The sequence below is a fragment of the Anabas testudineus genome, chromosome 13, assembly GCF_900324465.2.
Source record: "Anabas testudineus chromosome 13, fAnaTes1.2, whole genome shotgun sequence".
Taxonomy (NCBI): Eukaryota; Metazoa; Chordata; class Actinopteri; order Anabantiformes; family Anabantidae; genus Anabas; species Anabas testudineus.
The window spans coordinates 10,933,440-10,957,620 of record NC_046622.1 but is presented as its reverse complement, the minus strand read 5'-3'; the positions used below and the strand labels follow the sequence as shown (position 1 = coordinate 10,957,620).

The 24,181-nt window shown below is 38.7% G+C and overlaps 4 protein-coding genes across 5 annotated transcripts; all 4 read left to right on the top strand.

Moving 5' to 3' along the window:
• The first annotated feature begins 1,829 nt into the window (after positions 1-1,829).
• LOC113169874 lies at positions 1,830-4,948 on the top strand. Of its 2 annotated transcripts, XM_026371629.1 has the most exons (11): positions 1,830-1,934; positions 2,360-2,698; positions 2,868-2,948; positions 3,041-3,100; positions 3,564-3,632; positions 3,780-3,794; positions 3,917-4,102; positions 4,189-4,236; positions 4,315-4,383; positions 4,478-4,504; positions 4,599-4,948. In XM_026371629.1, the coding sequence occupies exons 1-11, from the start codon at positions 1,871-1,873 to the stop codon at positions 4,655-4,657; spliced, it is 1,017 nt and encodes a 338-aa protein (XP_026227414.1). In that variant the 5' UTR covers positions 1,830-1,870; the 3' UTR covers positions 4,658-4,948. The 2 variants fall into 2 exon arrangements, with proteins under 2 accessions (XP_026227414.1, XP_026227423.1); XM_026371638.1 differs by lacking the exon at positions 3,780-3,794.
• Positions 4,949-5,312: 364 nt separating this feature from the next.
• On the top strand, positions 5,313-8,075 carry LOC113169867 (zona pellucida sperm-binding protein 4-like). The gene is made up of 9 exons (XM_026371616.1): positions 5,313-5,530; positions 5,628-5,749; positions 5,858-5,960; positions 6,060-6,277; positions 6,382-6,467; positions 7,018-7,142; positions 7,307-7,496; positions 7,780-7,846; positions 7,973-8,075. Exons 1-9 carry the CDS (start codon positions 5,341-5,343, stop codon positions 8,057-8,059), a joined length of 1,188 nt encoding a protein of 395 aa, XP_026227401.1. The 5' UTR covers positions 5,313-5,340; the 3' UTR covers positions 8,060-8,075.
• Positions 8,076-8,645: 570 nt separating this feature from the next.
• On the top strand, positions 8,646-13,979 carry dhx40 (DEAH (Asp-Glu-Ala-His) box polypeptide 40). The gene is made up of 17 exons (XM_026371604.1): positions 8,646-8,984; positions 9,090-9,235; positions 9,362-9,481; positions 10,192-10,428; positions 10,625-10,691; positions 10,770-10,901; positions 10,990-11,089; positions 11,196-11,282; positions 11,423-11,605; positions 11,709-11,789; positions 11,906-12,063; positions 12,333-12,447; positions 12,608-12,716; positions 12,982-13,076; positions 13,207-13,276; positions 13,415-13,643; positions 13,786-13,979. Exons 1-17 carry the CDS (start codon positions 8,816-8,818, stop codon positions 13,905-13,907), a joined length of 2,220 nt encoding a protein of 739 aa, XP_026227389.1. The 5' UTR covers positions 8,646-8,815; the 3' UTR covers positions 13,908-13,979.
• Positions 13,980-14,350: 371 nt separating this feature from the next.
• On the top strand, positions 14,351-23,518 carry akt2 (v-akt murine thymoma viral oncogene homolog 2). The gene is made up of 14 exons (XM_026372069.1): positions 14,351-14,750; positions 16,482-16,680; positions 17,004-17,135; positions 17,305-17,416; positions 17,835-17,988; positions 18,688-18,819; positions 18,945-19,010; positions 19,104-19,172; positions 19,494-19,616; positions 19,880-20,008; positions 20,277-20,491; positions 21,086-21,173; positions 21,259-21,361; positions 21,466-23,518. Exons 2-14 carry the CDS (start codon positions 16,635-16,637, stop codon positions 21,543-21,545), a joined length of 1,449 nt encoding a protein of 482 aa, XP_026227854.1. The 5' UTR covers positions 14,351-14,750; positions 16,482-16,634; the 3' UTR covers positions 21,546-23,518.
• The last annotated feature ends 663 nt before the right edge of the window (positions 23,519-24,181 follow it).

Here is a 24,181-nt window from a genome sequence, read left to right as displayed (position 1 = left end):
TTCATGGCAACCTCTTGTTTCAAGCAAGCACCAACAAAGTTAAACAGGAAGTGGTCTGGACGTAGGTGGGTGCATATATGTCTGAGTAGTGCACTTGCAGGGGTTTAGTGTGTGGGCACTCATGTGTGGCCCCGGGTGTTTTCTCTGTGGCTACTGCTGCTTTCCCACAGGGGAAATCATGTCGCACATTTCATGTGATGGACCTATAGGTGTAAAACTAAAATTAAGAAGTTATCTAAAATTATATTTGACATTTTATTATATGTCGCACATAAAACAAAGCTGTGGTTTTTGCTGAAACCATCTATAGCTAAAACGTGACTAACCTGGAACATTACTGGTTTTTCTGGTCAAGGTGAGGCGTGAAGGTATTGCATCACAGAAATGAATTTTGAAATGAAGCTGAGAGGAGAAATACTAAATAATATACCTGGCCTCTGTGAGGTTAATGCACATGTATTAGAATGGATCCAATTCACCCCTCTGCAGCAGTTTTGCTTACAAAACTTCACAGAAAACATTACATTTACATTTACATTTATTTATAGCAGTTTTCTGCTATAATGCGTTAAGGTAACTTAACTTAATAATTTTCTTCTTTGTCACTTAATGTCTCTTAACCGTTATTTTTTTCTGTCATTGTCTATGAAATTCATTATGTTCATAATGATATTCCTCATGCATCATTATCACTTAACAATGTTAAGTTGTGAGGAGAAAGAGATTTGGTGACTGTTGAAGAGTTGATTGGTGATTATCTCTCACAAAAAAACTGTGAAGGACAAAACCTTTGTAGCCTTACTTTTGTGAGTAAGTTTTCCCAAGTCCCCAAATGACTGATAAGCCAATATCTTGCAGCAGGAAGGATCTCTGGTTTTGTTTTTTGTAAAGGCTTTAGAACAAAATCATCAGCAAGTTAAAAGGACCACACGGTCCTTTTTGAACTTGCTCCCATGTTGTTATGGAACTTAAAACTGTGTCAGTGCTTCAGTCTCGCTCTTCAGAGGTTACTATGGCTTCAGTTCTCCACCAGATGTCAGTGTTCTTGGTTAGACTGAAGACTCGAAGCTTTGAATGTTTTTTAGAACAAATGCAAGAGAAAAGCATTAGAGCTTCAAAAGGCTTCACCTGCCCTTCACTAAAAAAAGGCTTTATTGGCATCAACCAGCCCAGAACAGCTGTTGCCATCAAAGTGGCCAAATGGCTCGCCCAGAAGATGCAATGCGCTTCGAGTAGGGAGGTTGGCTACTCCACTTTGATTACTGCACATCACGGGTGAGACATAAAAGACAACTCGTCCCCAGGCTAAAATCAAGTATAGTTATTATAAATATTAACTAATATTACACAGAATGTAAATGTGTGTGTGTTTGATTAAAGCATGAATATTTGAATTTAATCTACATTTTGTTTGAATTAGATACTGTATTTGGATGAAAATTGTCATTTGAATAAAAAAGTGAACAGGTCTGCCAGTTTACACATGCAAGTAATTTATAAAATCATTTTCTCTATTTAGCTTGCTAACTTGTTTCATTAAAAGACCCAGCCAAGCACCAGAAAGTTTCAACAGGAAGTGGTCCAGACGTCACATATCATATCAGACCTTCAACAGCATTCATTCTGCACGTTCACTGGATAAAATTTAAAGTAACAAGTGTCAAATAATTGATTCATTTAAATTTAATGTTTCACTGTACAGCTGTGTCAAACATTTGGTTTCTGTTCATATGAATCAGGAACAGCTGTAGAGCATTTCTGTAAATAACATTAAGAGCTGTTCTGATCTTGTGGTTTTGTCCCATGATGCTTAGGCGGCTTAAGATGCACCATTACCACAACGCTCTTCACACTCTTCAAAGTGATAAGTATGAACGCTGACAGGTGGTTCCTCCCTTTCACCTTGTGCTTCATATGTGTATCTTACTCAAAAAGTAAGTTCTTTATTTAAAATTGTTATATGTAAATGTAAATTGTCTTCTTCAAGTTTGAATTCAGATAGTGAAATGTTTGAATCTTTCAAACAGACTTTGGAAATCTGTTGATAATAAATTTACAGTGTTGTACACAGATTTTGTAATCTTCTATAATATAGCATTTAATTTAATGTTTTGCTTAATTCAAACGTTTTATGTTTCATTTAAATGTGTCCAGTTTCAATGATAGCTTAGTGTATCTAAAAACCTCCTAATGTTTTTAAGGTTTTAACATTTACAGCTATTTCAGTTTAATTAACATATATAATTTTTATCCAGTCATGTTTTATCAATTTTTTGAAGAGTGCAAATCTACAGTAAAAAAGTTCATGTGAGCACGAGTTAAGTGACCTCAACTTTATCTTGTGTTTCTTACCGGTAAGATGAGCAGTACAATGAGAACTTCTGTGAGGATCTGGACTTTTGTGAGGTGCAGAAACTTGTCGCTCCTCTTGGGTCATCTACGCTTCTTCCATGCATGTTAACGAACAGCAGCCCCGAATGGGTTTCATGGGTCCATACACCTGAGATGAAGCTAGTCAATCTCTCAACTAAAGGGCGCATTAAGTTCCTGGACCCTAGAAGTGGCCGGGTGAAAGCCTTTCCAAACCAGGGTTTAAAAGGAAACTTCTCAATCAGCATTGACATGCTCGACAACTCTGATCTAGGGTGCTATCGTTGTACTCAGGAAGGCGCTTGTCTGCAAGTGGAGCTGGCTGCAGGTGAGTGTGTTTCTGCTTAAGAGTTTTAATGTTTTATTGCAGAGGCTTGTAGCCTCTTCTTTTCCCATGGTCACAAGCCTTGTAGACCAAACACATGAGAGCAGACAAGTGAATGAGCTAGAGTTTCCTGTAAAAATACATCTGTGTAAAACCACAACTTATCATGCAGAGACACAGAGCAAAGACATGTGGCTACTGATTTACATCTGTGCTGGCCTGGCTGCAGTCACCTTGCTGAGTGCCTGCTCCTGTGAGTACCTGCCCAACATGACACTCTCAGTCCATTCATTGTGTTTGTATAAGAAAAGTGCGAAGACGTTGTTTTGTCTTTTTTTATCTCAGGGATTTTCTGTTACATAAAACGCAGCAACACAAACAAGCCTGCAGGTGCAAATAATGAGGGTAAGAAATTATTTTACAATTTATTATTTATATAACACTCCTTTATTGTAGACTGTAGATTGGTATTTTTACTATTGTGCACCGGAATATACAGTACAGATTTGTGACTTGCTTCAAGGATATGGTGATTTGCACAAGTTTGTGAAAGGATTGCATAAGGTTATAATGAAACCAGTGCCTTTGAGTTAAAGTGCATGTCGGTTGAGATTGAATCTTTCGCATGTTATTCTTTAACTACTAAAAAAACAGTATGAATGTGCCAGGGATAACTCTGTAGTAATTCAAATAATTTGTGAAATGGATTTTATTATGAATGGCTACATGTGTTTTAAGTTAGACTAAATTGCATATTAACATGTACAATTCGATGGAAATGTACATAACAAAGTACACAGCCAAAATGTGTAGCAAATAAACTTTTCAACTTGTCAAGCGTGCCAAAATTCAACTTGTTTTGAAAAAGGTCAAACTGCTGGTGCCAGTGCTCCACCTCAAGAAATAAGCTTACCACCGATACGAGAACTGCAGCAAGGTAGTTACATAACACACTAATCGGCATACTGGTACAAGGACGAGTCAAATTAATATTTTGTTTAATTCTAATTCTGGCTTGATACTTTTTTTTTGACTGCTAATGACCAGTGTTACTCTCCATATTGTGTGTCCTTTTCCTATGCAGAAGCAGACATCTATGGTGCGTTCACATCTTCTTCTGCTGCTGATCCTTTTGTCTTATCCATTCACATTGTTAAAAATCTAAAGTCTGTTTCACAGTTTTTTTGCTTAAACCTGTATATATATTTTTTTAAATATTAGAGAATGAAGTCCACAATCCAGCCAACTACCTCGACAACCCAACCAATCACTCTAATGTACGTGGAGCTCAGCATCACATGGACCAGACTCAACCCACACAAAGCACCAGTGGGATTTATCCCAACTTGAATCAGTTTAACTTTGAAAGGGCAGGAAGTCAGAAAACAAAACAAAGATTTCATAGAGGTAGGTAATAAATAGATGTAGTGTGGGTTGTTATTAGTCAATGTGAAATTAAACTGAAATAACTCGGACAACTCTCATTTCTCAAGAACTCATAAACAGATTACGACAAACAAGTATCAGTCGACATTACTACGGTAATATAAGCACTTCTCCCATTATTTTACATTATTTCAATGTTGTCAGGGATTTCACTGGTTTCTTTTATTGTACAGCTAACCAGCATGAACTCAACAAGCAACAACAGCAAGCAAAGTCAACTCAGGCAGAGAATCGTCACACAGGTATTTGTTTGTATTTGTTTTGCCATGTGTAATTTCTGTGCTGGTGAGAATAAATAAATGCTGAGCTTTTCACTGACTTTTTTTTGCGTTACAGGTGCTGGGAAAACGAAAGCAAAAGAAAGTGAGTGCTGACCGTCAGTGAGCACGTTCTGGATGAAAAAATGCTGTGCACTGAACTGCTCTCCCACTTCTTCTTCTACTTGTTTCCCTCTCAGATTGTGAATACCAAAACCCCATTTACAACAGGAGCACAGAACAGCTGAATCGACTGTAGAGAACGAAGGCCAGAGATCAAACTGCTGCTGAAAGCCTTCCACTATCAGTATCTTCTAACAATTATTGCAAATGTTTGTTCATTTTACACAAAATTAAATCACATTTGATGTGACTTTTTTTCATTGTATCATTGTGCTGTCTTGTACTGTATGTACTATCAACATGGTTTAACGTGCAAAATGGCTGTGCACACAGTGTTTTACAATTCAAAATGGAATTTATGGACCTATATTCACCCATAAAAAAATCATGTTAAGTTGTAATGTAAAATAAAACAGGTGTGAGACTATGGAGTGTTTATGTGAATCTAATTTCTAACAACAGAAGTCTATACTTTAACATATATTTTAAGTTTGACTTGAAACCTGACTGTTCAGCTTGATGTCATATGTTTCCTCACTGGTTGTTTAGGAAATTAGAGGCCTGCTACAGACAGCTGGAGGAGTTTGTGGGTCACTTATGAGTGTTTTAACTGTAAAAGGAAACCAATACATGTAAAATCTAGAAAAGATGGTAATCCTGAGCACAGAACGCTGCGGCGTGACATTACTGACAGCATGGGACTTACACCTGTTTGTCACTTTGAGTTGCTGAATTGCTTTTACTCTCATTAGAGTTGTGCAATCATTCCACATGAGCATCAGCTGCTTCACTTGTCACACTAGGCTTCAGCAACCAAACATGAAGACCTACAGTGCAGACGTTGTTTTGGTCACATTTATTTCTTTATCACTGCTTCTATTGACATTTGAAGCCAACGTGGTTTATAACCCTGTGAATAACAATACAACGATTTGCCACAGCGGCTTCATGTCTGTTTACATATCAAAGGTGCAATTTGCAGATCTCCCTTTCACCGTTTATGTGCACGGTAAGATGGACACACTTTATAATATTTCTTCTCAGTGCTGAGAAGCTATGAGGTGGATGTATTTGTTTCATTCTTGTTTGTGTCCACTTTTACACAGATGAACATGGCAGATATTACCAAGCAGTTGCGATAGCAAAACAGTGCCACTACTTCTTCGGAGAAACTGACGCCTTTATAATTTTAACAGTTGCTGCCAATGGATGTTTTGTGAGAAGACAAGTAAGCTGGAGTGTGCCTTGAGCTTGTAAATCTGCTTATTTTACATAGACAATGCAATTATCTTTTTTCATATTGACATTTTATTTATTTATTTTTTTTGTTTATTAGAAATATTTCACAAGTTTGACTGTTGTCATTGTCGCACCAGCAGACAAGGGCAATGCTGAAATTGTTAAAACAGTTTTTCTCGTCTGTGAAACAGAAACAAAAGGTAGTAATTAAAAGCATACAGTTAAATATAATAACATTTAATTGGCAGTTTGTGTTTTAGGATTGTGTTGGCCATTAATTCCCAGTGTGTTTTATTAAGAGACACACAAAAAGGATTATCCACCAGAATTGATGAAGCCTTTCTGCAACAAGGATGGATTCAACATCACCATCCTCCAGAATGCCGTGGTCCCAACTCTGAACCTGGATGAGGTTCGGATCCCTTCCAGTCAAAGTCACAACTGTAAACCCAAAACAACTTCCAGTGATGCTGTCACTTTCAGATTTACATTCACTGACTGTGGCACTCAGTCTGTGGTAAATATAAACCAAAAAAACAAAAACAAACAAACAAAAAAAACACAACTCTTTTGGTGGGTCTGGTCTTTTTTTTTTTATAGAACCAGGTTTATGTCTTGCAGATCGTAGATGGAATAATAACCTACTGGATCAACATTGAGGGGAGACATCTGCAGAAAGGCACAATATTTCGTGACACTCCTTTTTAGTAAGACTAAATAGAAGCTTCCCTTGTTTCACACTTGGTTCTAGTTTGCAGAGCACATGTATTGAACATCACTTATTATAAATATTGCACCTCTTCTCGTGCTACAGAAGTTGTAATATCTTTTAGTGTCTTAGGGGAAGTCCTGAAAGAGAATTGGCTATTACTAAAAATAAATGTGTGAGCAACTGACAAATAGCTCCAGATAATGATGGAGGCAGGAAGCTATTTTAAAATGGATAAGGCAAATATTAAAGTAGATGTTGATTATAATTTGGACAACAGTATAGTAATGTGTGTGTGTGTATATATATATATATATATATATATATATATATATATATATATATATACACACACACACATTACTATACTGTTGTCCTATTTAGTGGAGAGAGAGAGAATGAATGAGAATGAATATATATATATATATATATGCATCTGACTTGAGAGACATGCCAGTTGGACATCATTGAATTTGAAACAGAAAATGTTCCCTTTGTCTTCTTTTTATGAAGGTACTAGACAGTCATTTCAGTTTCCTACTTTTCAGTCTTACTGTGCATTGTAGCTTTGCACTGGCCCAACGGAGTCCGCTGAGCTTTGAAGTTCAGCAAGAAAAATACTCGACTCTGAAGAGCGAAGGAGTGCTAAGGACTGAAATGAGGTTTGCCAAAGGTCAAGGCTGCCTATGATTTATTTTCCATTTCTCTCTGACATTTTTTATATGGTTCGGTGCACATGTTTAAAAAGCACTGAAACCACGTTCTAAAAGAGTTAATCAGTTTTATTTTAAAGATCTATATATTTTTTCTTTTATCTTTTTAATCTTTAATTTGCAGATTCCTCATACACGTCTTTTTATTCTTCTCGTGACCGTCAAACAATGATGGAGCTTGGCCAGTCTGTGTATGTGGAGATATATATTCTCAAACATGAGCACAAGGACTTGGTGCTGCGTCTGGGGGACTGCTGGGCCACACCAACTCAAGACCCACATGACCAACAAAGATGGAATCTCCTTGTTAAAGGGTGAATACGCACTAAAAACACTTGGATTTATTTGGTAGATTATCAACTGATGCTCATCTTTGCCACCAACCCAGCTGTCCTTTCACTGGTGATAGCCACAGAACTGTTGTATTGCCCGTTGTCGCCAGTAAGGAAGTGACATATCCCTCCCATCACAAACGATTTGTGTTCAGCATGTTCTCTTTTGTGAAGCCTCAAACATCTCAAAAACTGGTATGTAAGAGAAATAAAATACATATGTTTATCTTCTGTTTCTGTTTAACAACATGATGTTTTCCCACAGGTATATTTCCACTGCGATACTGAGATCTGTAAAGGACCAGACTGTTTACTACACTCCTGCAGCAGTGGTAAATAGAACAGAAGTCTATTTAGCCTTTCTTTAATTCATCTTATCTAAATTATTTCTAATAATTCATTTGCACACTTGCATGTCACATCGTGAACAACAGTCTTAATTTGACCATATTCTGTAGGAAGGCGTAAAACAAGAATCACCACCTTGGGGCCAGGTCAGGGGATTTTTCACAATCTGGTATCTGGTGGACCTCTTCTTTATGTGATGTAACCAGAAGAAAAGAACCCATATATGACGTCATTACTGGGAGCACCAAGACTCAAGACAGTTAGAAACCTTGCAACTCCTGTTAATGACTTGCAGTGATAATAAAGTTACACTTTACCGAATGAACTTTGACTATGGCAAGTTGTTGTTGTTGTTATTATTATTATTATTATTATTATTATTATTATTATTATTATTATTATTATTATTAAAAAACATCAAAATGTGTATAAGTTGGTCAAAATAATCTTTATACCAGCTGCAACATTAAAGTGTTGAACACCTTAATGCATCATTAATTAGGCTTTTATCCAATAATATAATAGATTGATTAAATAAACCAAAATAGTACTTTTACTTTTGGTATGTTTTTGGTATTTTTTGGTAGTATTTTAGTAACATTCTCAATACAAGACTTGTAACAGAGTATTTCTACAATCTACTGAGACTTTTCCTTAAATGTTGTTTAACGTAGTTGTTTTGTGTAAATAAAGTTTCATTTAAACGTCCATTCGGCTTTGAGTCATGTGGTAAGATGTCGACCAATAGAAACGTAGAACGGGATAGTTTGCGGAAGTCTTTGAGCCAGTCTGTGAGCATACGTCCATGTTTGTGACACAGAAGTTACTATTTTGCTAAATTAAATAGCTGTGGGGCATAAATACCAACAAGCTCTGTTCTGTGTGATAAATGTTGGTTCTGCCTTTTCTTTTTGGATCATCACACTGATATCTGTCGCTAAACTGTCAACGTTATGTCCAAATCAGCGAGATGGGATTCAAAAGACGAGTCAAAACACCTTCCGATATATCAGCACAAACACAATCTGATCCAGGCTGTTAAAAACAGCACTTTTCTGGTTGTTACTGGTGAGACTGGCAGCGGGAAAACCACACAACTTCCGCAGTACCTCCATGAAGCTGGTAAGATGTAATCCCCAATAAAGGCTATGTTAGTAGACGACATCTAAGTAGAGTATAATTTAATTGATCCAAATGATAAACATTTTATTTCTCCACCTTGTGTAGGTTTTTGTAAAAAAGGCAACATTGGCATCACTCAGCCCCGTAGAGTGGCTGCTATCACAGTGGCCCAGAGGGTCGCACAAGAGATGCAATGCACTTTAGGTAGAGAGGTTGGCTACCAAGTCCGATTTGATGACTGCACATCACAGGTGAGAGACAGAGGACAACTCGTCCCCAGGCAGAAAATCAAGTGTAATTATTGTAAATGTTTGTCCCTTTATTATTATGATTATTATAATTATTATAAAATTTAAATATGGCTATGTTTGAGCTAGGACACGGTGGTGAAGTACATGACAGATGGATGTTTGCTCCGAGAGATCCTTGCAGACCCTGGGCTTTCGCAGTACAGCGTTGTAATATTGGATGAAGTCCATGAACGCAGCCTCAACACAGTGAGTCAATATAGCTGGCCAGTGTCATAAATACATCATTCCTGTACGGTAGGAATGATGTGTGCTGTACTAATGACTGCACTGTGTTACATGCATACTACATGTCACTAGACAAAATGTTTGCATTACAAGGGACTTGTAGAGAATGCCTTAATGAGTGTATTTAGCTTAGTATGAGGATAAAAATACAGTATGTGAGGAGACCCATGGATGCTGGGTTTGATTAAATTTGGAGATCAATGTCTTGGAGGGTTGCAGCAATCTCTCAATGTATTGCTCACTGCTGTATTCACACACACTGTAGCTTCACATGTACATTAAATGGACTTGGCATGAGGGGGCTTGCAAGACAAAATCTGGGTAATCTCAGTCATTTGCACATTTCTCACATGCAGCTCATCCAGGTAAAGTTTGAAGAAGTTCAGAATTCCAATGCCTGCGTGAAAGCTAAGCAGAGAAAAGAAGGATTTTAAATTTGATAGCAAAGATATGATTGGCTCACAAAGGACAAGGCACAATTGATTTAGTTTAAATTAAAAAATTAACTTTAAGGCAGCTGATTGAGTTGGAAAGGGAAAAGAAAGAGAGAGAAAATTATTAAGTTAAAAGTATTAAGTTAGTCTTCCTTAAGCAACTAAGGAAATACCATTGATTTAATTCTTTCTTCTCATTATCCAATACACACCCTGATTAAATATCTGTTGTCACAGGACATTCTACTGGGTTTATTGAAGAAACTATTCTCCAGCCCTGCAAAAGCATCAAAGGGTCGATCTCGCCCTTTGAAAGTGGTGGTGATGTCTGCCACCTTGGAAACCGACAAGCTTTCAGCCTTTCTTGGCAACTGTCCGGTATTTACTATTCCTGGAAGGACGTTTCCTGTAACCTGCATGTTTGGCACAGCCGTGGGACCTAAAGACACAGAAAGTACTGGTTATGTAAAAGAGGTACTGCATTTAAATTTTGAGGCAGTTTTTTATTTTGATGATTGCCAATATTGTCACAAAGGAAATGTGATTTACTTCACCTTGGTTTCATAGCTTTACAATAGTATTGTTTAATTAAATTTAGACAAGTGTGCATTATTGTAGCTTGAGGAATTTACTTGGTATTTATTCCATCTTATCTGTTGTTGCTCCACAGGTTGTGAAAATGGCACTTGATGTCCACAGCAGTGAAATGGCTGGAGATATTCTTGTATTTTTAACAGGTAAGTGTCCACAATTGCTGACGTCAGAGACATTAACACTAACAAAGTTTGCCACATTAATTGCTGTTTGTTTGACAGGTCAGTCAGAGATTGAGCGCGCCTGTGACTTGCTGTTTGAAAAAGCAGAGGCTATAGATTACCGCTACGATGTGCAGGACCAAACAGTGGAGGGTCTTCTCATTTTGCCTCTTTATGGGTCCATGCCAACGGGTAAACACGTAAAACAGCTGCCATCATTTATTGTGAAGTACATTCTCACTGTTTGTGAAACCATGTCGCCTCTTTTGCTTCATCATAGATCAACAGAGGCAGATCTTTCAGCCACCACCTCCAGGAATTAGAAAATGTGTAGTGGCTACTAACATAGCAGCAACATCTCTCACTATCAATGGGATAAAGTGAGTGAGGACTGTATAGTTAACCATTCAATTGTGGTGTTAAATCATTGAAATGTGTGGCTGACATCTGCAAAACACATCACAGTGTATTTTATTTCTATTTTAGGTACATCATAGACAGTGGCTTTGTGAAGCAACTCAACCACAATTCAAGGGTGGGAATGGATATATTGGAAGTGGTGCCTATTTCTAAGTGAGTCTTTCAAACCTGATAATAGCTTTGTTGAACTAATATTCATGCTAAAAATTATGCCAATGGGAAAACTTATTTTACAACTTAAAAAACCAACAGAGATATGGCTGGATTTTTGGGGGGAATTTTTCTGTGATTAGGAGCGAGGCTCAACAGAGAGCAGGCCGAGCTGGAAGAACCTCAGCTGGGAAATGCTTTCGAATTTATACCAAGGAATTCTGGGAGAAGTGCATGCCTGAATATACTGTTCCTGAGATCCAGAGGACAAGTCTGACAGCAGTGGTACTTACTCTCAAGTGCCTGGGCATCCATGATGTCATTAGGTACACTGATACCTACTTTGCGTCTATTGACTTCGGTAAAATTTTCCCATATTGTCTTTATTCTCTCTTTATCGTCTTTGCTAATTCATTCGTTTCTTTTAAGGTTTCCTTATCTGGATTCACCAGAAGAGAGGTTTATTCTAGAAGCACTAAAACAGCTCTTTCAATTTGATGCTATTGATAGGTGAGTGCATACAGCATACCTGTAAACCAGGTTTTGGTTTTCCAACCACAGGAGATGTGGGTAGTTCTCTCAGACGTTTAATTGGACCTTTTATGTGTCTGTTGTGTGGGATGTAGAAGAGGTAGAGTGACCCAGCTGGGGGAGCTGATGGTGGAGTTTCCGCTGCACCCAGGACTCACCAGGGCTGTGCTGAAAGCGGCCTCGCTCAGCTGCCAGGACATGCTGCTCCCTGTAGCTGCCATGTTGTCTGTGGAGAACATCTTTATTAGGCCAGGTCAGCAATTATTTGGCTAATATTTACTGTAGAAAGCTTAACACATAACCAAACTATGCTTGTAGTTAAAGGCTACGAATGAAGTAAATTATCCCTCTGTCATTTGCAATATTCAGGATTTATTGAAGAGATTGACTAATAACAGAAATACTAAACTTGTCCCCTGTAGTGCATGCGACTGAAAAATAGACAGTTCAATGAAAGATGCAGAAAAAGTACATTACACAGTACAGTCCACAAACCTCTGACTGACCTCGTGCTCCCCACAGGCCACCCTGACAAACAGAAAGAAGCAGATAAAATTCACAGAGCCTTGGCCGCCAAAAGTGGTGGTATGAACGACTTTGCCACGCTTCTGACTGTGTTTCAGCTATGTAAATCCAGGTAACTGTACTTAACTCATAACTGCTGCAAGTTGAGCCTGTATTATTATTTTTTTGTTTGTACATAGAAATGTCACTGTTAGTATACTTGCTTCTGTTATGTGACAGTGAAGTCTGAACTGTCATACTGTAAGTGTGAGCATTCTTCTTGCATTCTACAGTGACAGACCATCAGAATGGTGTAGACAAAACTGGATCCACTGGAGGGCGCTGAAGTCAGCCTTCAGTGTGGAGACCCAGCTGCGAGAGATCCTCCTCCGCCTCCAACAGGTACAGCAGTGTACACCACTCTCAGTTTTACTTTGGTGACTGCAGCATGTGGTGCATCCATACTCTGTTAAATGATTCACATTATTGTAAACACAATTCCGATTATTTATTATGAGCTGTCGTAGATCATGCTTGCTCTCCACATCAATGTTATTGACATTTGCACATAACTGTGGTAAGATCTGCAGCTCTGTTATTTATTAATTTTGTTCTGTTGGCCAACACACTGCTTAATTTCTGTGGATGCACCCTCCTGCTTCTGCAGAAGAGAGATTTCCCTGTAGAAACATTTGATGGAAACAAGGGCGAGCTCTTCAGACAGTGCCTGTGCACAGGATACTTCACCAATGTTGCCAGAAGGTATGACCAAGGTTCACTTGGAAATATCCACATTTAACCAACCTTTATTATCCCTTGGTACTTTGAGCCTTTTGTAGATTGATCAATTTTTTTTTTTTTTTTTTTTTTTTTTTTTTTACATCTAACATAGGTCTGTTGGGAAAGTGTTTTGTACAATGGATGGCCATGGATCCATGGTTCAAATTCATCCATCATCATCTGTAAGCATATTTTAAAATTTGTTTAAAATAAATCTGCATTGTAGAGCACACAAAACCAGTGAATTTGTTCTATCTATAACCAAAACTCGTATGCTGTGTCTTGGATTTTTCCTTCGATTGCTATTCTGTTGTTCTAAGCTGTTTGACCAAGAGGCTGAGCTGAACTGGGTCATCTTCCACGATGTGCTGGTGACTTCCCGGGTGTACATAAGGACAGTGTGTCCTATTCGATATGATTGGGTGAAGGACTTATTACCTAAACTCCACGAGGTGGATGTCTATGAATTGAGCAGCGTGGCAAGAGAAGAAGTGACTGATGAGGAGATGATGAAATGGGAGACGAGGGAAGCAGCCAAAAGACAACCAGGTTATCAGAATAATTCATTAGATAATTGAGAATTAACATATGAGTCCCGAATGAAAGTATTTTGGAGCAAATGTGTGAGTAAAGGTTAGTGTGTAAAGTATGCCACGCTTTTTATAACAAGCTAATTGTTTACTTTTTTCAGAAGTTTCTGCTGAAGATGTCATGAAAAAGCTGGAGAAGCGTAACAATGAAGCCACTGTTAGTGACGCTCGTGCTCGCTACCTGCAAAGAAAACAACAAAGACAACAAAATAAAGCTCTGTGACAAAAAGTTTTGCTTTTTAAGACACAATTAATACCATGTATTACAGAATATTTTACAACTGAAACCTGAATAATAAACCTTTTTTTACATTTGTAACATTGCCTCTCTCCTCTGTAATCCCTCCATGTTATTATTATTATTATATTAGATGCAGCAGTAGTTTGGTTTTGTGTCTTTAACAAGATCCATCGCGCTTTATTTCAACACACTGAGTACATTGACAGATAGCTGGTAGCCTATAGCGGAGGTGGGAACATCGGGCATTAAAGGACACGTTTTGAGATGGATCATTGCTCTGCCGGTCTCTCACACCAATTTACTGCAGCTCTACTGAGCCGGGATGAGGATAAGGTTGTTTTACGGTACTTGATGTACTTTGACACCGGCTGTTCAGGTGCAGTGGACCCGCTCTGGCCTCGTACGTCACTTCCGCTTTGCGTGCGTCTGCGGGGCTGCTGTATTGTCTGACTGGGACGGAGGGTTTCCACGCTAAGACAACGACTAACCGCATTAAACCCATAAAGAGGCACTTTTTGCTGTCCATAATTCGGAATTTATTTGTAACCGAATTGAATACAAGTATCCACCTGGTTGGGGGGCTCAATCTACTTTATTCTCCGGCTACGCTTCAGTGACCCACTGCAGCAGCAACAGACCAAGCACGCCGCCGCCGCCGCTGTTGTTGTGAGAAGGAAACAAGCTCAGCGATCAGTCCGCTAAGCTGTGTGATCATTGACAGAGTTCAATACACACAGACCTCAAGTGATAACTGGTGCGAGATCGGTGCAGTGTAGCTCGGAGTGTCTCCAAGAACCGACAGCTGAGAGTATCTTAGCCACTGAGGTAAGAAAAGCCGGGCTAATGAGGAGCTCAAGTGGCTAACCGTCATGCTAACTAGCTATTAGCTCGGAAGCTATTTTGGCTAGCTGCCTTGTTTGGCCGTAATGCGGTCATGGTCAGTGTCCTCACTGCTGTCTGGCGCGCCGCTTGGCCAAACTACCCATCAGATACGGTTCAAGTGTTTTAGCAGTTCGTTTATTGTTATGCGGCGACAAAAAAAAAGCTAACGACCTGTTTTGGACGTGGACGGTAACGTTTGTTGACTTTGTTTCAGTTAGCTAGCCGCTACAAAGGATGAGGATGTGTCAAAGGTTACGGTAATGTTTACGTTATGGAGATTGTGGTCGTGTTGGGAGTAGTTTAGCTTATTTTTGTCAGAAATTAATCAAATATAATTATTTATACGGATACGTATAATGTATGGCTATTCGTGTGTGTTCTTTTTTGTTTATTTAGTGGTGCTACATGCAGGTCGTGGATCTTAACGCTTGACTGGCCATTACTGCAGATGTCCTGTTTGTAAAGACCAACTGGTGTGAAATGTGCAGTGAAACGTCGGGCTGCTTATTTATCATTTGACAGAGCAGCTAAGAGGACACATAAGTTAGGTTAGGGTTAGGTATGTAGCTGTGAACATCCCGTGGATGCACCTTTTTTTTTTGGTCCATAAAGTCTGAAGTCGAGAGAATCCTTATCTGTTTTATCTTTGTAAACAAAGCAGTTCAAACAGTCTTTGTGTTCCTGTGACTGTATGAACTGTATTATTCAACCCTATCATTTTCACTGAAATACTGGGAAATTCAGTTAAAACTATTATCTCACATAAACTGTTGATTCAGACTGACCCTGGATCACCAAGGCCTTTCTACAAACATTCACCAACAGCTTTGGTCTGTTATTACACTTGTAATTACTGACAGCTCTGCATGTTTCTAATTGTTAGATCCTTGGCATTGACCTTACAGTTATTAGATGTTTTATAACTGTGAGAAAAAAACTTGACAGTGAAACACCACTAGATAAAGAGTGTTAATATCTAGCTCGTGGTCATGATAGTCATTATCTTAACACCAGTTTGTATTTCACAGTCTGAAGTATCAGACGATCATATACGACGTGGTAAGCAGACATGCAGATTTCAGCAGTTTTCTTTATTGCGGCGTTGTGTTTCAAGGCAACAGAGTGCTTCAGAAGTTGAGGAATTTATTCAAGCGCAGTGCTGTGGTGACAGCTCTCAGATGGGTATCAAGAGCAATACACAGAAAGTTTCCTTTGTTATGAGAAATCAGTTTCACTTTACGTCTTCACCTCCACCTTCCTGGCTGTAGTCTTACTTCCTTTAGGGCCTATTTTTTCACTTTTATTTCTCAGTGTTCTTTTACCCCACAGCCATAAAACGAGTGAGTATAAAAATAATATTACCCAAGGCTATGTTTTCATTCAACGTGAGGTATTGAATTGAAAATTGCAAGAGGTTACTCAGCTCTTTTGCTCGCACCTTTACAAGCTACTGGAGCATTTTAATGTACACAGAGTTACGATGTGTGAAGTATTCACTTGACATCCTGTAATTTTTGTGATGTTTTATCTGATATGCTTGATTTATAGCCTTTTATTGTATGAATGAATGTTGTCTACATGTTAAGGTTACATTCTACTGCAGTGTTTTTGCTTTTATGGATAATGTGAGGCTGGTTTTATATCTTGAAGTGTCTTTTTATTTCTTTCCCCTAGGTGTTATAAATATATATATATATCTTTTTTATTTTTTTATTTTATTTTTTTAACGGAGCCACTGTCGGGCACTTGACCAACTGGAACAGTTTGCACAATTTCTACCAGCTTGTCTGCAGCCCCCTCCCAACCCAGACAGTCTTCTGCCCCAGCATGAATGAAGTCAGTGTTGTGAGAGAGGGATGGCTTCAAAAGAGAGGTAAGAAGGTCCTTTGAGTTCACTATCCATAATCAGAGAGTACATTAGCCTGAGTGCCATGTCAGAATCTAAAATATAAGTAAATGTAAATACTTCCCCAAGTATTATACGTGTCTGTAGTATCCTTCTTAATTCAGTCATTCCCACTGTAATAACATTGTGACACAGATTGGTGCATTTTCATCAATCGACCACATTTTGTAATTCAAGCAGTTCAAAGTGAAGCACAGACAAAGAGAAAGTAAAATAAAAAATGGGTCAGACCAAAAAGCCAAACAAAAAAATTAAACTCAGCTCAAAATCATCACTTGTCTATTTTCCAGGTGAATACATTAAAACGTGGCGGCCTCGTTACTTCATCTTAAAGAGCGACGGCTCCTTCATCGGCTACAAAGAGAAGCCTGAGGTGTCCAGTGACCACAGCCTCCCACCGCTCAACAACTTCTCTGTTGCAGGTCAGTTTTTACCTCTGTTTGCCTGATTTCAATATGAGCTAGACATTTAAAGAATAAACATAAACATTTAAGAATTATTTTTATGTTTGGTGTTCATTCTTTCGGTTCCGTAGTCTTACACTGTGTGTGTATGGTTTTTTTTTTTTGTTTGTTTGTTTGTTTTTTGTAGAATGCCAGCTCATGAAGACAGAGCGCCCCAGGCCGAACACATTTGTCATTCGGTGCCTGCAGTGGACCTCAGTCATTGAGCGCACCTTCCATGTAGACAGCAACGAGGAAAGGTGAATACGTGCTGCCTTTTAAGCAGGGAATATATTGATAGTGTCTAATTTTAACATGTTTTTCCTTTTCGTGTTTTAAGGAAAAACAAAGGGAACAGCATGTCAACAAAATAGGAAAGACCATCATAGAAAATATAATTCAGTGCCAGATTTATTCATCCCTAACCTAAGCAATCATCACTAAGTTACTGAGTACCAAATCTTAGCATCCTCCATTTGAATAGTACACAGATTATCCCCTACCTTCTAAACCACAGTTTTTCCTTTAAGACACATTTTTGGCACACTGTCTAAATAGTCCCCCTGGAATATTAACTATTTTTTACTACTTGGCTACAATGTGTTTATTTCGCCAATAAATTCAGAGTTGGCTAGATTTGATAAATATGAGGGTAATGTATGTTTTCTTCTGGGTCAGGGAGGAATGGATGCGAGCAATCCAGGCAGTAGCAAATAGCCTGAAGAGCCAGCAGCAGGATGAGGAGCCCATGGAGATCAAATTTGGCTCTCCGAGTGACAGCAGCGGTGCAGAGGAGATGGAGATAGCTGTGTCCAAATCCCGCACCAAAGTGGTCAGTATTTGCACAAGCATTGCCTGGCAGCTGACTGTTTGCAGTGTTTGTCCAGCTAAGCCCATCTTTATTGAGCAAGTTGTTCAAACTTTAAGCCTCTTTCTCAAGGCGTTTTTAGTGAAGCAATCTTTAAATCAGTGGAGAAACATTTGTGCATAAATTTTGTCAGCTCACTTTGAAAAGCTCTGGTTTTATAGCTGTTTACTGATCAACAGAAGTTTAATGTTTACAGAGTAGTCTTAAGTAGTAAATGTGCTGTATCTCAATAGACTTCTTGATTCCTAATATAATGATTTCCTGCTCGGCAATGCATGGAACAGTTTTCAGATAGTGATCAGTCTTTGCAAAATTTTGCAAAAGCCATGAGTAATATTTTTCAGTGTAGAGAGTTTTATTTCCTGTTGCTGTTTTGCCTAGAGCTTCTTTAAAGGTTCTAATTAGAAAACATGATTAAGATTAATGGGTGTGTTGGGATACAGCCAATATTGTCCACATCAGCAGTGAGTTCAAGCGCCACTGCTTCATCACAGCATAGTTCCCGTACATTTCACACACAGGCTGTTACATGATACACAAAAACAAGTCCAATTAAAACTCAAAGGTGCAACATTTATGTTGCCTTAAGTTCAGTCTGATTTAAGAGTTGTAGCAGATGTGTGCATTTTTGTCATGCCTGATCTTTGACTATTGTTCCTACAGACCATGAGTGACTTTGACTACCTGAAGCTGCTGGGCAAAGGGACATTTGGTAAAGTGATCTTAGTAAAGGAGAAGGCCACAGGGATGTATTATGCCATGAAAATCCTCCGCAAAGAAGTCATCATTGCTAAAGTTAGTGCTAATCACAACACAGTAAAACTTTTACTTCTAATTATGTTGGTAAAGTGTTGAAGCCTGTTGATATGAAGTATTGGTCTTGCACATACATTAACACGTGTGCATGTGTTTTCTACTAGGATGAGGTGGCACACACAGTTACAGAGAGCAGAGTTCTCCAAAATACGCGACATCCCTTTCTAACGGCAAGTTATCAGGAACTTCAGTTTGTCCTTCAAATAGAAAAGGGACCATTTAAGTATAATGCAGTTGTTAATTTTTGTTTTTCCCTTCTACAGACACTAAAATATGCATTTCAAACACACGACCGACTATGCTTTGTGATGGAGTACGCGAATGGAGGAGAAGTAAGTGTTAAAGTGTACATTGTTAAACGTAAACAATGGTAATGTTAAACTGAACTTAAACCAATTGTTTGGATGTGTTAAAATCAAAGAGAATATTGTGCTGAAACAACTGAAGTCAAAACGATTTTGAACTTTATTGTTACATGTTGTAAGGATTGCTTCAGTTACCACCCGTACTGTGCTGGCTGTCAGTTGAAAAAGGCAAAAGAACAAGACTCAAGGAAACTGTTCAAATCTAGGACTGTGATTAATAAAATGTTATGGAAATGGAATAATTGTTTTGACACCTCGTTCTGTTTTTACTTTAATATTTTCTCGCAGCTCTTCTTTCATTTATCACGGGACAGAGTGTTCACAGAAGACAGAGCACGATTCTATGGTGCAGAAATAGTATCAGCACTGGAGTACCTACACTCACGCAATGTAGTTTATAGGGATTTAAAGGTAAGATGCCTGCTTGCTCTGACAGAATAGTTTGTGTTTATTGTAAATAGAGTCGAGGGATATTTAAGATTCGTGTCATTAAGCATCAGCAATGTTTCCATTAACTCTGTAGGTTTCTGTTAACTTTGTAGGTACAATGTTGGTTCATTCAATTTGATCATGTCCTGGACATGTGGGCATTTCCCACTATATTACACTTTAACATCCTTTTCCCACCATAGCTGTCAATTAATTTGACTCTAAATTCAATCTTTCCTGAACAGCTGGAGAACCTCATGTTAGACAAAGATGGCCACATAAAGATAACGGACTTTGGGCTGTGTAAAGAGGGGATCACAGACGGTGCCACAATGAAAACCTTCTGCGGAACACCCGAGTATCTAGCACCAGAGGTAACTCCACAGTGACTGTGGACTTGATATGATATCGCATATTGATCAAGTGATATTATAAATCAGTTTGTAATTACAGAATTAATTGAAAAATTACGAATAGTCCTGTTAAATGGAAATTGTTCACTGAGTGCATTATTTTGACAAAACATGAATATAAAACCTCTGATGTCTATGTTTGCATGTCGTCTTTTCATAATGAAAAACTGGGCTAAAAAAATCACTGATATTCTTGCACAGATTTATTTCTCTCTCAACTCTTCATCAGGTGCTAGAGGACAATGACTATGGACGAGCAGTGGACTGGTGGGGCCTGGGTGTGGTCATGTATGAGATGATGTGTGGTCGGTTGCCCTTCTACAACCAGGACCACGAGCGTCTATTCGAGCTCATCCTAATGGAGGAGATCCGCTTCCCTAAGAACCTGGCTCCTGAAGGGAAGGCCCTGCTGGCTGGCCTGCTTAAAAAAGATCCTAAACTAAGTTAAGTGCTGGAAGCTCATGAAACCGTCATGCACTAAATAATTAGTAAGTACCTCCAGAGAGGATTAGGACAAATAACACCCTGTTTATTTTAGGTAAAGTAAATGGGACATAATGTTTTACTGTGTAAACTGAGCTTTTCAGCTGAAGATGCAGTAGTACAGCGTGTGAAAAACATTTTCTTTGTAAGGTGAAAGTGGCACTTGATTAGTTTTCTAGATCTTCTACTGTGCTCAGGGGCACCAAGTGTTAAGCTATATAATAAGTAACCACATTATTTCAGCTCGTGTTCCTTCTTGATTTGTTTTGGTACAGGGTAGCAGCCATAAACAGGCTCATAATTGATTGTTTTTGTGGTCAAGGCCCAGCGTTTCTAGTCACAATTCTAATATTAGCACATTGAGGTCTGCCTGCAGGCTTACTAACACATGCTCCTCTAAGTAGCAAGGAAATGAAGAATAAATGTGTCACGACATTAATAGATACAATTTAGAAGAGAACACAAGTCTAATCACGGTGTTTGCACAATTATGGGTACAAAGAAAAAGCAACTAGAGAGTGGGTGATAATGATAGTGTTTTTGTTTTGTTTACAGGCTTGGAGGTGGACCAGACGATGCCAAAGAAGTGATGACCCACAAGTTCTTCACCTCCATCAACTGGCAGGATGTCATTGAAAAAAAGGTGTGATATTGGGGGAAACAAAACACGTGACGTAGAAATAAAGCTGTTCTGAGTGTGAAACAGCTGTTTTCCTTCTGCTCCGCAGCTTGTTCCACCCTTCAAGCCCCAGGTGACATCAGAGACAGACACACGCTACTTTGATGATGAGTTCACAGCACAATCCATAACAATAACACCTCCAGACAAGTGTAAGTAAACCGGCTCCTGTGCTTCAAATTTTTAAGGATCTGTAATCTGTAGTCTGTATTCAGAATTTAAATGTTGTTCCTATCTCTCTTTGTGTCTCCTCCAGATGACAGCTTAGATGCAGAAGATTCTGATCAGCGTACGCATTTTCCCCAGTTCTCGTACTCTGCCAGCATACGCGAGTGATCACTCAGACTCTTGAATAAGCAGGCTGGCTAACACACAGTCACAATCTCACACACACACACACACACAGACACACACTTGCGCTGCTGGGGATTTTAAAAGACACAGACAAAAACAGGCACAAGACACACGTTCATTCAGTCTTTTACACACGTGCGCACATACTGGCAAATCACACAGATCAGAGAGTATGAATTGAACACACAGACCAAGAATGACTGACCTCAGCAGGTTTGTGTGCATAGACTGGCAGCTTCGTCTCCGTATGTCCTCTCAGGGTTGGCTTTAGGCTTCCCTGCAGGACCTGTGCTGCACTTCACTGGGCACCACATCAAAGCCTTGACACTTTGAAAACCAGGTTATGCCAGCAAGTACCACCTCTTTACCAGCTGTACCCATGCTACACACACCAACCAACCCATGCATAGACTGCATGTATATACATACAGTACTTGATAGTATTTTAAGAAGTCTAATCAAAATTAGCAAAATGGAAAGATCCTTGGAACTAGACAAATTTTAATTACATCATTTGTTACGGTTTTAAATGTAAAGCCATATTTCTGCATTTTTTGATTTTTTTTTTTTTTCCTCATTTTTAACAAGTGCTCTTTCTGGAACTTGCTGTTACAAATCAAGTGTGGGACTGTTCCTACAGTAGGGGTAAATGGGGGAAGAATGGGAGGGTAAGGAGGGCTGCCATTTTCTGTGTTTGCACTGTGTGTGTGTGTATGTATGAGTGGCTGTGTGAATGTATGTATGTATGAGTGTGTGCAGATGAGTGCAGGAGAATGTTAGAACAACCTTTTTTTTTTTTTTTTTGATTCTCAACCATCCATTTGTGTCTGTTTTCATGCATGTTTTTAAAAGTTCAAACTATTGCTGGAATATCAACTAGAGCGGACACTACACGGCACACTCAATGGCCTTTTTTTAAAAGGGAACAAGCATGTAATTTATGATCGCTTTGAGCAGTTGGTGCTAAATTGACTCAGTGAGGATTAGAAACTGGGATCTCTTGCATGTTTTAAATGTTGCATTTATTTAACTCGGTGGTGCTGCAGTCAAGCTCTATGTCTGTGTTGCTGTGTCGGGACCGACTGACCCACCAACTAGCTGCTGGTTGGTTGGAGTTGTAAGTTGTCATTAAGGCCAGTCATGCTGTGTGTTACAACCAGTAAGAAAGAAAAGAAAGAAAATAGAGACTAGACTCAAACTGACCACAGTTTTTCCCCATCCTATCTAGAGAGACCAATGTAGACCAACACCGCCATTTGCTGTCACCAGTCCAGTGATTCTCACTCCTAGCTGAAGAGTTAGGCATCAATCTTTTGTTCATTTTCTATTTTATAATATCAGTGTGTTTAAAATATTTTTACAATAAGCCTTTGAATGTCCCCGTATTTAAACAAAATAAAAAAAAAATCAGCTGTTATGTCTGTATAATAGGGCCAAAAACTGACTGACTTGGTGGACATTCAACACTTCAAATGATTCCACATGTGAAGTTCAAAATCTTAGGTTTGTGTTTTTTAATGCTGTGTCAAAGCACTTAAATTAATGTAGTTTTATGTCTGGAGCAACAGTCTGCAGGTTTACAATCTAACTAAAGGCTGGTCTTCAACCCACCCATAGGGGGAGCCAATCAAAATATCAGCTGATGTGTAGTTAAAATGCTCTTCATACTCAAAGTATGCAGGGTTAATGTATGGCACATGATTAGGAGATGTTCTGCACACCATACTGAAATGTGCTCATATTGACAGAAGCAGTTAATATTCCATATTGCTGGAAGAGATGTTAGTTGCTCTTTGAGGTTCACCAAGATCTCTTTGTCATTGTTCAGTTTTTCTTTGTTTTTTTGTGTGTTGTTTTGTTTTGTTTTTTTTGTCCATCTGTTTCTTAAATTTTGGAAGACACATTGTGTTTAAGCATACAATATATAAAATATATATTAAAAGTTTTTAAACTTCTTTCTTTTTGATTAAGTTCTTCATTTCAAGGGGTTTCCATTAGAGGAGTGCACATTGAGCTATATTTCATGGCAACTATATTTCATGGGCAGTTAAATTCCTGTTTGTAATATCATTTCACATAAGCAAGTAACTAAATTCACTGTTACTAATACGCATATGTAAATGTAAATTTAACCTAATCAGTTAAAGAAGAACGTTGGCTACATTGCCCAAAACATTTTATTATTTTTTTACACTTTCTATTTTCCAGACAAGAATAATTCTGATGACAATAATTAAACTGATTCAACAGTAATATGTAAATATTTGTCTGCATTCTCTGGGGAACCCCTCATGTCACCTATTTATTTGTTTTTAAGTTTGTGTGATTGGCCGGGGGTGACTGAGAGTGAACGTGGTGAAAAAGACAAAAGCAGCAGGTTTGGACTCGTCGTTGAGCGGCAGGTGGCCCCACTTCCTGCTGATGACAATGTGATCAGATGGCTTTGATTTACAGTTCACAACTCCAGCACCTCTTCTCACTGGCTCAGGCACGGCCATCATACTCTAGCCTAGTGTCCTGCTTTGGAAACAGCAGGACCAGATATCAGAAACCACTGCACTGATGGACTCCACTGTGGATTTGCCTTCATTGCTAACATGGCCATAAGGGGGTGCTGC